At 58.6% G+C, this 12730-nt stretch overlaps 1 protein-coding gene across 1 annotated transcript in view; it reads right to left on the reverse strand.

Annotated features, from left to right (window-relative positions):
* Nucleotides 1-335: 335 nt before the first annotated feature.
* RSPO4 (R-spondin 4) overlaps nucleotides 336-12730 on the reverse strand; it is a 34563-nt gene continuing 22168 nt past the window's right edge. Inside the window, exons 2-5 of the mRNA XM_051845158.2 lie at nucleotides 7699-7887; nucleotides 7010-7150; nucleotides 3422-3604; nucleotides 336-981 (exon numbers count right to left, since the gene is read on the reverse strand). Of these exons, the coding sequence (XP_051701118.2) occupies nucleotides 920-981; nucleotides 3422-3604; nucleotides 7010-7150; nucleotides 7699-7887 (575 nt within the window). The 3' untranslated portion in view covers nucleotides 336-919. The remainder of the gene's footprint in view (nucleotides 982-3421; nucleotides 3605-7009; nucleotides 7151-7698; nucleotides 7888-12730) is intronic.

Consider the following 12730-nt stretch of genomic DNA (forward strand, 5'->3'; position numbering starts at 1 on the left):
GCCAGCACCTGGGTTGGGGCACAGTTGGGTGGGGCGGCTGGCATGGACAGGTGCACTCAGGGGGGCAGCTCCGGGAGTCAGGTCTGGGGGGTTCTCCAGCTAGAGGCCCCTGGTCGCCCCTGTCCTGTAGTTCTAGGAAGCAGGGGGCAGACAAGGTGCTCCGGGCAGGTGCTGGGGTCTCCCGGGGAGAGTGAGGGGCTCACCTGTGCCCTGGCCTTGGGGAACCCCTCTCCTGCAAGGGTCAGAGAAAGGTCTGCTTTCTTCAGAGAGAGAGAGAGAGAGAGAGAGAGAGAGAGAGAGAGATCTGCAGGGAGGTCACGGACTTACAGTATCTCTCTTTCTTTATGATTTATTTTATTTATTTGAAAGACAGAGTTACATACAGAGGTAGAGATCAGAGAGAAATCTTCCATCCACTGGTTCACTCCCCAGATGGCCGCAACGGCCGGAGCTGAGCCAATCCGAAGCCAGCAGCCAGGAGCTTCTTCCTGAGGTCTCCCTTGTGGGTGCAGGGGCCCAAGGACTCGGGCCATCTTCCACTACTTTCCCAGGCCAGAGCAGAGAGCTGGATCGGAAGAGGAGCATCTGGGACTCGAACCGGCGCCCATATGCCTGTGGCGCCGGCTTTACCAGCTGCGCCACAGCACTGGCCCCTCACAATCTCTCTTAAAGGGTGGGGGGTGGGGCCGGAGAACACAGTGAAGAACAGGATGGAAGGAAAAGCGAGGGGCAGAGGAGGGGGGAGTGGAAAACAGAGATGGAAGAAATACGGGGAACACAGGAGGAATATGGACAGGGTAGACAGGACGGGGTGGGTGGGCGGAAGAGGAGGTGGTGGAGCGCTCGGTCACGGCGGCTTTGGGGCCTCTGTTGGCCGCTCTGTCGGCTGCGGCCGGCGGCCCGACTTCTAGTCCGGCCCTCACTTCCGGGCCAGGCGCAGGCGCATCCTTTTGCGGCCATTCTTCGGGCGGTGACTTCTCCCTGCAAGGAGAGAGCAGACTGTGTCCTCTGAGGCCGGCAGGACAGCCGTGCTGGCCGAGGGTGGCTGCAGGGTCAGCTGCCCCAAGCTGAGCCTTTCTCTTCACTTCTTAGGGTTCCCCTGGGCTGGGCACCTGCTCCCGGGGCCCCTGCGCCGGCTTTGCCGCCGCTGCCTGCCCACCCTGCGCCAGCACCCCAGAGCTTCGGTGCAGGCAGGCGGTGCCTACCCACACAACCACCTCCTTAGACGATTTTTTCATCATGCCAACATCACAGAGGCGGCGTCTCCAGGCTGTATAATCTTCCAGGACCCACGATGTGCAGGGGTCCTCATGAGGCTAAGCAGTGGGCGCAGCCCCGCGGCCCCCACTGGACAGGCACAGAGGAGCTCTGGTCTCATCACTGCCCTGTTGGGGAGGGGGCTGGGCTTCGAACCCATGGCTAACTCTGACCCTTGGCCCTGCCTGGACCTCAACCATGTGTCTCCCCACCCATCATCACCCCCAGTGGAGCTGGGGTGAATTGTTTTTCAAGAAAGTATTTATTTATTTCAGAGGCAGAAAGAGAGCGAGAGAGCACATGTGACAGACATCCCATGCTCTGTTTCATCCCCAATTGCCTGCAATGGCCAGGGCTGGGCCAAAGCCAAAGCCAGAATTCGACCCAGATCTCCCACGTGAGTGGCAGGAAACCAATTACTTGGGCCATTAGCACTGCCTCCCAGGGTGTGCACTAGCAGGAAGTTGGGGTCAGGAGCCAGAGCTGGGAATGGAACCTCAGCACCCCAGTGTGGGCCAAACACCCGCCCCTGCACTGAATGCCCAACCCAACACCTGATCAGTCCCATTTCTCTGAGCGGCTGACTGAGGCCCTTCCAGGGGAGCCACCTGCCCAGGGGCACAGCCTGAACTGGGGTTTCTGGAGGGCACTCCTGTGCTTTCTTGTCCAGGCGGCAAAGCTGGAACCGAGGGATGGGGCCAGTGACCGGAATCGCGTGGCTGGGAGGGGTGCAGAGTCCCAGCACGCCCTGCGCGGAAGCAGACAAGCCCTGGTGGTCCCCGTGCCCAAATTCCTCTGCCGCCTGGGGCCTCTCCCGGCCTGGCCAACCTCACCTCAGCCCCTCCTGTGGCTCATGCCTCGCCCCCACCTCCCCGTCGCAGGACTGGCTGTGCTTGGCCCCGAACCTTGGAGCTCCTCCCAGCTGTCCTCTGTCACCATTATTCACTGGTAAGAAGGCTGGGAGCACGGCAGCCCCACATTTCCACATTACAGGGCGTGTACGCAGCGAGGCCCCCATTAGGTCCTCCACAGCATCCCACGCCCGCCCACAGAGCCTCAGCCAGCCGCTGTGCGGGCCGCAGTGGGCACGCGGAGGTCTGAGCCCGCCTCCGCAGGGTCCGCGGTGCCTGTGTCCTGGGAGTCAGCTCCGCTCCTCCCCCACCTATGCAGACTCAGGCTCATCCCTTAGGCCAGGCTGCCACCTTGGGGGTTCCCCACGTCCACGCCAAGCCTTAAGTGGGCACTGAAGCCAGGTCCTCACTCTATGCTCAGCAACTGGCCGGGCAGCCCTTGGGCGAGGACAGCATCTTCGGCCAGGGCCTGGGCCGGGTGCAGCCTGAGAGGCCCTTGGCTGCTTGGAAGGCGGGCTATGGGGGTGGGTGTCCCTATCCCCACCCTACGCCTGCCTGGTAACTGCCCATGCACTCATCCGTTCACCCACCCAGACACCCAGCCACCCTCCCGCCCGCCCATCCACCTCCCCGCCCACCATACCCTGGGGCTTCTCTCCGAGAGAAGTCAGAGGTTTCTAATAGCCCCAGGGGCACATGGGAAATCTGAGTGGTGGTCTTGGTTGTCAGTGCCCAGGGACAATCCTCTACAAAGAGGGGCTGGCCCCAGTTTGCCCAAGATTCTCCGGGCCTGCACTGCCCTCAGGGAGCTTGCTCAGAGCTGCACCCGTCTCAGCTTGGAAGGCCAAGTGCTGGTGACCACTTCTATCCTCCAGCTACTCGCGGTCATCCCTGTGGCATCCATCAGGAGATCGGTTTGGCTGCACTCATTACTGGCCACCATTTGGAAATGGCATCTCGGGTTGGCCACATGGCCATGTACTGTGCTGCTGACCATGGCCACCGCCTTCGCCATGACATCACCTCCCTGGTGCCCTGTGTGTGCAGGGCAGCGATGGTGCCCATGGGTTTCATCTCAGAGCAGTAAGCGGTACGGGGTCACAGGAAGGGGGCTGCTCCACTGGAAGCCGAGAACTCAGGCTTGTCTGTGTGTCTGGGGCTGGCTCCAGCCAGGACAACCCTCCTCGGCATGACACCAGGCTGTGGCTCATGGGGGACTTTACAGGTGCCGTATTTGGGGCCGAGTTCTGAGGCCCCCAAGAGTCACCCACGGGCCCTGCTTGCTGTGGCCCCGATGCCTGCCTGGCACTCACCTGGGGGACAGGACGTCTGCATGGAACATTTCTTCCATTCGGACAGCACCTTGCAGCTGGGTGCCGCCCGCCCATCCCGGCCGGCCTCTCGTACCCGCGACTTCAGGCCCCAGGCTGAGCCACAGGTCTTCCCCTTGTGTGTGCAGCGGCTCCAGCTGCCCCACGACCCATGTTCACACTCCTCTGCGGGGTGAAGGGAGAGACAGACAGACGGGGTCAGCTGGTGGTACGGGCCCTTCAGCTCCCAGGGCCAGGCGTGAGGAGTTCAGTCCCCCCGTGACACCAGCTCCACCTGCCAGGGACTCAGTCTATCACCAGGAGCAGTGAGGAGACCCCTCCAACGCTGTGCGCGAGCTACACGAAAGCAAAGTGACCACTATGAGCCAGAAGCCAGAGGGATGGCTTCCTGGAGGAGGTGGTGTGCCAGCCACAGGGGCAAGCACACGCTCGGCAGGTGTGAAAGGCCTGGCTGACAGTGTTCGGGAGGCGGGGGCTGGGATGGGACGTGAAGGTTCGGGAGAGAGGTGCGGATAAGGCTGGAAGGTCGGCGGGGAAGCCTTCAGCACTGGACACAGGTTTTGAACCTGACTGTGCACCTTGATCAAGGCAGAAACCATCCAGTGCAGCTGTAAGGAGAAAGGAGCCCTGCTCAGAGAAGTTCCTAGCAGGCTGGGGCATGTGGGCCGCAGTCAGGATGCCTGCGTAACATACGGCAGCGCCAGGCTTCGGTACCCAGCCCCCGGCCCTGGCTTCCTGCTAACACAGACCCTGTGTTAACACAGTGCTGGGAGGCAGCACTGACAGCTCCGGTAACTGGGTTCCCGCCATCCATGGGAGAGACCCGGATTGAGTCCCAGGTACCTGGCTTTGGCCTGGGCCAGTCCTGGCTGTTGTGGGCATTTGGGGAGGGAACCAGTGGATGGTAGATCTCTCTAATTGTCTCTCTGCTTCTCAAACAACTAAATAAAATTAAAAATAAAGGTAAAATAAAAATTCCTTATGGAATCGTTTTTTAAAAATTTTTAAAAAGATTTATTTGAAGCCTCTGTGTGTGTGTGTGTGTGTGTGTGAGAGAGGGAGAGAGAGAGAGAGAGAGAGAATCTTCCATCTGCTGGTTCACTCCCCAAATGGCCAGATGGGTTTGGGCCAGGTTGAAGCCAGGAGCTGGGACCTCCACCCTGGTCTCCCACATGGGTGTCAGGGCCCCAAGGACTTAGGCCAGTTTCTGCTGCCTTCCCAGGTGCAGCAGCAGGGAGCTGGATGGAAACAGAGCAGCCAGGACCCAAACCACAGAGGTGGCACCACATGCCAGCCCCAGCATCGGTCATTTTAGAACCTACAACTTCAAAATGTTCATGGAGAATGGAATGAAAGGATGCGTTTATTTTGGTGCAAAAAAAAAAAAAAATGAAATACATGCATAGTTTTTTTATAATAATGCATTTCCATGAACTTTAACAAGACCATGTGTATATACCTTTTTTTTTCATATTTGACCCTTTAATAGTGGAATAGAGGTAGCTGTGAACACCCCCCTGTCGCAGATCAGGACACTGAGGCCTGCAGCCGCTGAGAGATTTGCTAAGGGAACACAGGAAGGGGCTCGCACAGTGTACACAGCAAGTTCAAGATGCAGAGGCCCAGGATGGAAGTCTCCAGGCCGTGGGGGGGGTCTGGGTGCACTCATCTGCAGGTCAAGGCTGAGCACCTACTGTGTGCCAGGCCTGCCTCCAGGGGTATCCCCTGGGGGTGTTAGGCTGGAGGGGGGGGCAGAGTGCTCCATGCGGTATTGGGGCAAGCACAGGCAGTCGTGGGAGCCCAGAGAAGGCACAGGGCGCAGCCGGGGTGACCGGGAAGGCTTCCTGGAGGAGGGGACTCCTGAAGTGAACCTTGAAGTGGGGGGAGGGGCGAGCGAGGGGAGTTAGCCAGGCTCAAGGAGGCGCAGGAGGTGCTCCAGGTGGAAGACATAAAATAACTCCAGCAGAGTTCCCAGGACTCTCAGAGCTGAGCAGGCTGGAGCCTGAACTCACACAGGAAGACACGAATAGTGGGGTGGAGGGACCGGCAGGTGGGGGCCAGGACCTGGGCGGGCTCTGCCCGAGTGGGCAACGGGAGCCACAGCGGCCACAGAAGGGCCTTGAACAACAGAGAAAGCAGAGCCCACTGTCACCTGGAAATGATCCCCCTGGCTGCAGGGAGGCCTGGGCTGCAGAGGCCGAAACGCGAGCCAGGGAGAGGGGCAGGAGGTGGCGGCTGTGCTTCTAGTGACGGGGGGGGGGGGGGGGGGGGGGGGATGGGTGGGGGGGTGCGGGGGGGGTGCGGGGGGAGTGCGGCTTCATTTTGGCCCTGTGGTCGGAGGATGCACTACAGATCTACTCTCTGTCTCCTCCGCCTCCCACTGCGCTGTCCGTCAGCGAGAGACAGGGACTTTGTTCACTGCCCCGCACCGCAGGGCAGCCGCTCTCGCAAGTGCTTGTGGCTGAATGGAGGAACGGACCCGGTTGCATACAAAGGACAGGGATGCCGGCTCCTCTGGCCTCCTCAGGAAGCTGCGAGGAAGCGAGGAAGCACAGGGCTAGGGCTGGGGTTGGGGCTGGGGTGGCGGCAGCGGCGTGTGGGGCTGGAGACAGCGAGTCAGCCGGGTGCCTGTGTCTGGGTGCCCAGAGGGAACATGGCCGAGACCGTGGCTCAGGTGAGCAGGCCAAGGAGCAGCCAGGGCCAGACTGTGGAGGAGGACCTCAGACAGGGGCAGCTGGAAGCGCCGAGCAGACAGAGTGCCAGTGGCTGCGTCCCAGCATCTACAGCGCCAGGGGCTGAGTTAAGCACTTCAAATTGCAGCAATTCATTTAATCCTCATAATAACGTCTCCCCATGAGATAAGGGAGTTTTGTGTTCTATTGTAACTTGTTTCTGATTTATTATTATTATTTTTTAATTTGAGAGAGAGGAAGAGACAGAGACACAGAGATACAGAGAGGACTTCCTTCCGCCGGGTCACTCCCCAAACACCTGCAACAGCCAAGTCTGGGCCAGGCTGAAACCAGGAGCCTGGAACTCCATGCAGGTCCCCCGCGTGGGTGACAGGGACTGAGTACTCGAGCCGTCCCCTGCTGCCTCCCAGGGTGACATTAGCAGGAAGCTGGGACTGGGAGAGCCGGTCTCAAGCTCAGGCACTCGAGTAGGGAGATGCGCATCCCAAGTGGCAGCTTAAGCACCTGGCCAAACGCCTGCCCGTAACCTTGTGCGCACTTGGAGAAACTGAGGCACAGAGAGGGTGAGTGACTCGCTGAGGGTCACACGTGGGTGAGTTCTAGAGCGGGGACTGGGTCCTGGGAGTGCCTCACTCCTGGCCAGGGCTCTGTGCGCCCTGCTGCCTCCCTTGGCCATGACAATGACACCAGCATCGGTGGTGACAGGGATCACCATTCTGGGACTGTGCTGGCTGCGGCGCACCGAAGGCTGCTCTGTGCAGGTGCCTGCTGTACCTGGTGTGCGGGGCCTGGGCCATCCATCCCCCCGTGACGTTCTACCAAGAGTTCTTCCAGGTCTCCCACCTCTCGCCAGGAGGGCGAGGAGGCCCCCACTCACCCTTGCACTCCCGTGAGCTCTGCTGGGTCAGGGTGCCAGGCGGGCAGGTGGACAGGCACTTCCCCTTGTGGAGGTAAAAATTCTTTTTGCACCGGATGCAGAAGTCTCGGCTAAAGCATCTCTCGCACGTGTTTCGACATTCTGTAACAGAGCCAGTAACAGCCCAGCTGAGGCACCTGCCAGGGAGGGGGTACTGAGGTGGCAGGGGGGTGGGGCTGAGCTCTGTAGCATTGGGTTCAGGCCTCTGTCAACACCAAACTGGGCTGCATATGCAGAGAACTCCCTTTTGGATAGGAGTTGAGGCTCAGAGAGAGCAAGTGACCTGCCTGAAGTCACATAGCAAATTTGGGCTGGGAGTGAGGACTTCCTGCTCCTTTTCCACCAGGGCTCAGAGACAGCATGATTTGTCCCAGGTGACAGTGAAAATAGAGGTGGAGTTGGGACTCCTTTCCCATCTGGCCCAAGCCCAGAGAAGGTGAGTAACATGGTCCCGGCTGCACAGTAGACTGTGGCCAAGGTGCAGGTTCCTGGCCCAGGGCTGCGCGGCCACCCTGGGACCAAGTGGATATGAGAGTCCTGGCTCAGGCACACACCCGCTTCCTTTCTGGCTGCGCTGGGGGAGAGGGTGGGCTGTGGGCCGGCCGAGCCCGGGAGTCCAGGCCAGCATGGGACAAGGGGGAGCCACGTACTTCTGCACTGGTTCAAGTCCTGGCCACGGACGCCGAAGAAGCCGGGCGGGCAGTCGTGCAGGCACTTGCCGTACTGGCGCATTCCCTCCCGGCTGATGAACAGGAAGAGCCTGTGCTGGCAGCTGGAGCAGCCGTTCACCTCGGAGCAGGCGATGCAGCCCGTGCAGTTGCCCCCGAGGCCAGTGTCCACTGCCAGCCAGAGCAGGGTGCAGGGAAGGGAGAGAGAAACGGTCAACATGTGTGTGAGCAGCTGCACTGTCTCGTGGGGATAGTAACTGGGCACATGACCACCCAAGAAAGACTACATTTCCCAGCTTCCCTTGCACCTAGGTAGTCATGTGACTGAAATCTGACCAATGGATGCAAAGCAGCATGTCCAACTTCTAGAAGTTTCCTTAAAGGCTAGGAGTATGCCCTTTGTCATCCTCATATATATATGAATACATATATATATCTATATATCCTCTCTCTCTCTCTCTCTATATATATATATATATATGAAGGAGAGGGCAGGGTGGGGCGGGAGAGAGTGAGCTCTCATTCACTGATTCACTGTTCACTTCTTGCAATAACAGGGGCTGGGTCATGTCAAAGCTGGAACCACGAGCTCAATCCAGATCTCACATGAGTGGCAGGGACCCAACTACTCGAGCCATCACCTGCTGCCTCCCAGGGTGGACATTAGCAGGAAGCTGGAATCTAGAGCACAGCAGGGACTTGGACCCAAGCACTGACACAGGATGCAGGGGACACTGTGGTGTCACATGGCCACCCGACCTCCCATCTTTTCTTTTGGGTGGAACGTGAATATGATGGTTGGAGCAGAAGCAGTCATTTTTTTTATCATGAAGCAGAAACCATGTCCTGGGATGGTGGAATAATAGGACTAAGAAGAACCTGGGTCCCTGCGGAAGGCAGGCCTGCTGTGTGGACTGTTGACACGTGCCAGACATCGAGGTCTATTGTACATTCTTGAATCACTGTTCTTTGGAGCTTTCTATCACTCACAGGCAAACTTCATCTTTACCAAAGCAGTGTGTGTTTTTGGGCATGTGTGGGGTGCCCTTGCAGTAGGGGGAGGGCGAGACCCTGGCCCTCCTGCTGGGTTTCCAGGCTCTCTCCACCCCTCGCTGTCACCTTTGTCGAGGGCTCCCATCACCATGAGACTTCAGCTGAGAGGAGGAACTTCCTGCTTTCCCCGAGCTGAGAAGCAGAACCCAGAGCTGGGGAGAAAGAGGCAGACCATGCCGCAGAGTCTGAGCAAGGCCCCCGGCTTCTCCCCAGCCCTGACCTCAGGGTCCCTGCTCAAGTCCAGGGGGTGGAGGAGGGACTCGAGGGGTCAGGACTGGTCAGCCGGGGGTGCAGGAAACAGGGCTGTGGCTTTTTCCCCTTCCCTACCGGTCCCAGCCAACTGAGGCCATGTCAGGGGACCCCCACCCCTCCCAAAGATGGGGGTGCCTACAGGATGGCGCCAGCACTCTGGCTCAGTCTGGACGTGAACTTGTGCCCCTGCACAGCTGTCGGCTTCCCACATCTCTCCGAACAGAGGAAGGAAGGACAGCAGGAGCAAGCAGGCAAGGCCAGGAGGGGAGACCGCGGCCAAGAGCCCCCGTCTCGGCATGGCAACACGAGGGCGCTCTCGGGGCCGCAGTGCTGGTAGGAGGAACTGAGTCCAGGTGGTATTGCTGCTGCCTTTGCCCACGGAAAGGCTGGTCGTTGGCAGGTGTCCTGGCAGGAGGCGGCAGCAGGGCAGACCACTCTAGGTGGGAGGTGGGGAGAGTCAGCAAGTGGCCAGGGGTGGGCGTGGGCGCTGTGGCGAAGCGGGTTAAGCTGCCACTCGGGATGCCGGTCTCCCACATCGGAGCGCCAGTTCGTGTCCTAATTACCCTTGCTTCTGATCCAGCTCCCCGCTAGTGTGCCTGGGGAGGAGCAGACGATGGCCAAAGTGCTTGTGACCCTGCCACTCACGTGGGAGACCAGGAAGGAGTTCCTGGCTGCTGGCGTCCACCTGGCCCAGCCCCAGCTGTTGCAGGCATCTGGGGAGTGAACCACTGGATGGAAGATCCGCCTCCTGCTCTGTCTCTCTCGGTCTCTCCCTCTCTCTACCACTCTGCCTTTTAAATAAATAAATATTAAAAGAAAACAACAGAGGACACGACCAGGAGTCACTAAGTGGTGGGCAAGTGCAGGGTAGCTTCCCAGAGACAGCAGCTGAGTAAGGGAAACTGTTTCCTGCTCCAACCCTCATGGGGTCAGAGTGCAGTGAACTGGTGACGCCCGTGGCTCCCCTGTTCCAACCGGGGCCCCATCGCCCTAGGAAAGGAAGTCTCCATTGTGTGAGCTCCTGGCCTTTCCCCCTGGAACAGGAGCCAAGGAGGCCCATCCCTTCTGCAAGCCCTGGGCACGGCACGCAGACACACAGAGGTGGTGGGGGAGGCGGGGCAGGCTTGCCCAGCCCTGGCCGGGGCCTTTCTGTCCCCCTGCTGTCACTTCCCTTAACCTGGATTCTGGGAGCCCCTGTCCCCTCTTGTCGTAGACCTTGGAGGAGGCTTCGCTCCAGGCAGGCCCACGTGGAGGCCTGCAGCAGCTACCACGTGTCCTGGGAGCCTGCCCCGACGTGGTGAGCCAGGGCGGCTGTGGCCTGGATTCTCAGCAGCAGGAGCAAGGGGAACGTCTTCTGTTCTTGCAAAGTGCTACAGCGGCAGGGGCTGGAGGGCAAGGAGGAGGCGTGCTGGCGGAGGAGGGGGTCCCAGGGTGGAGAGAGCAGTGACAGAGGACGGAACAGGGCCCAGACTTCCTGCCCAGATTCCTGCCATGCCAAAGGGCGAAAGGCGTGAGGAGGCACTCACTTCTGATGAATGTACACTTTGGAGAACAACCTAGCAGAATCTAGAAAATTCGAGGGGGTGTCTTTTCTAAACAGCAGTCTGGCTTCTGGTATTGACCTCAGAACAGCAGTTCTCCAGCTCTAGCGCACATCGGCAGCCCCCGGGGCTCAGCACAGTGCACACCCCTGGGCTCCACCTCATGGCTCTGGGGCCCAAGAATCTGCATTTCTAACCTGCTCTCAGGGGACGCTGATGCTGCTGGTCCAGGGACACTTTGAGGGTCACTGGCTTAGAGAAACTCCTGTACATGGGCTGCTTACTGCAGCACTACCCAACAACAAACAGCTGCATAAAGCTAACCTCGCAAAAGGAGAGACAAGTACACGGGACAGGCACTTAGTCTAACAGTTAAGACGCTCGTTAAGATGTCCGTGTCCCATACTGAAAGGTTTGAATTTCATGCCTGGCTCTGTCTCCTGACTCCAGCTACCCCTCAGAGCAGACCCTGGGAGACGGCGCTGATGGCTGAAGTCACTGGGTTCCTGCCACCCACGTGGGAGACCTGGCTTTGACCCCAGCCTGTCCCACCCTGACCACCACGGGCATTAGGGGAGTGAACCAGTAGATGGGAGCTCTCTGCCTGTCTTTCTGATTCGGAGTCTATGTCTGTCTGTCTCGCTCTGCCTCTGATATAGATAGAAATGGATAAACAAATACATTGTGATTTAGTCACATGCCACAGCTGTGATAAATGACATAGGCAGAGTTACAGTTGTCATTGTGGATACATCCCAGACTCATGCTGAGCGGAAAAGGCGAGATACACAATGAATCAGAGGTATACTATGAGCCATTTGCATCAATTTCATAAGCCTGCAGAATCACAGCTTGCAACACTTATGACACATGCGTGTGTATTAAGAGGAAAGGCCATGTAAGGATCGCACACACTGGATTCTGGATGGTGGACTCGCCGGGGCCACCGGGTGGGTGAGGGGCCGGGGAAGACTTCTATCTCTAATGCTTACTTTCTTAAAATCTAAAGTAAATATTACAAGGGCAAGATCTGATGGCTGGTGGGCACACACATGCTCAGGATGCTACTGCCGACTTGAGGCAGATCCGAAACAGCTCACAGTGAGAGCAAAGACGGGGTTCACCTCCACTGTGCCCTCGGGTGGGGGTCGATGTCCAGCTCCCCTCCCCAGGACTCTGCTTTATCCCCAACGTGAGGCCTTGGGCAGGGAAGCCGGCAAATTCTGGAGACGTGGGAGGGGGTTCTGACAGCAGTGGAGACCCATGGCCCTGAACACCGGGCTGAAAGTACCCGTGTCCATTTTCCACTTCATCCTCCATAGTGGAGCCCTGATATTTAGTGGACTTTATGTCTTCTAAGAAAAGACTACATTTCCCATACTCCTTTGCAGCAACATGTAGTCACATGCACTAGTCTGGCCAATGGGATGTGAATGGGAGTATCCTGCTGTATTCTCTCTCCCTTCCACAGGATGGACTGCAGACTTGTTAGCTGGAGTCATGGCAGATTGAGGTGGCAGCAGGATCTTACATGTGGACAACATGTGCGGCCATGGAGACCGACGAATGCCTACTGTGGAGTCTTTCACGCGAGAGGGAGGAAAACATTGCCCATCTCACTGAGGGTGCTCACACAGGCATGATGGGTGATACCGGGTTTTCAGCCTCCCCGGTCAGCACCAGGTGGTATCTGGAGCCCAGGGTGCTTTCTGTGTGCCTCCCCACCTCGTGAGCCTGCTGGCCAGGGACGCAGCCCCACGAAGAGCACTGAGACTCTCCATGGGCTTGAGGTGTTCTCTGTCACAGGGCAGAATGAGTTCAAATTACGAATTCTGCCCAATGTTAGAAAAATAAAGTGACATTTCCTACAGACTGAGTTTGTGGGCCCAGGCTCACATCCTGACCTGCCTGGGGTTGTCCACTCAGCAGCTGAGGAAGCTGCGGCTCAGGCAGTGGAATGTCATGCCCAGGGTCGACCCAACAGGCAGGGGTGGGCGCCCACCTCAGTCTGCCCCACTCTGCCTTTCCAGCGCATGCTCCAGGCCTCTTCTGTGTCAGCCAGCTGGGGCTTCCTGGGGGAGCCACATGTGGCTCCTGCCCTCGCAGCTTGGTGGAGGGACTGAAGCCCTCAGAAGTGACAGCAAAGCAGCGTGAGATAAGGCTTCCAA

Source organism: Oryctolagus cuniculus, chromosome 11, assembly GCF_964237555.1.
Source record: "Oryctolagus cuniculus chromosome 11, mOryCun1.1, whole genome shotgun sequence".
Lineage (NCBI taxonomy): Eukaryota > Metazoa > Chordata > Mammalia > Lagomorpha > Leporidae > Oryctolagus > Oryctolagus cuniculus.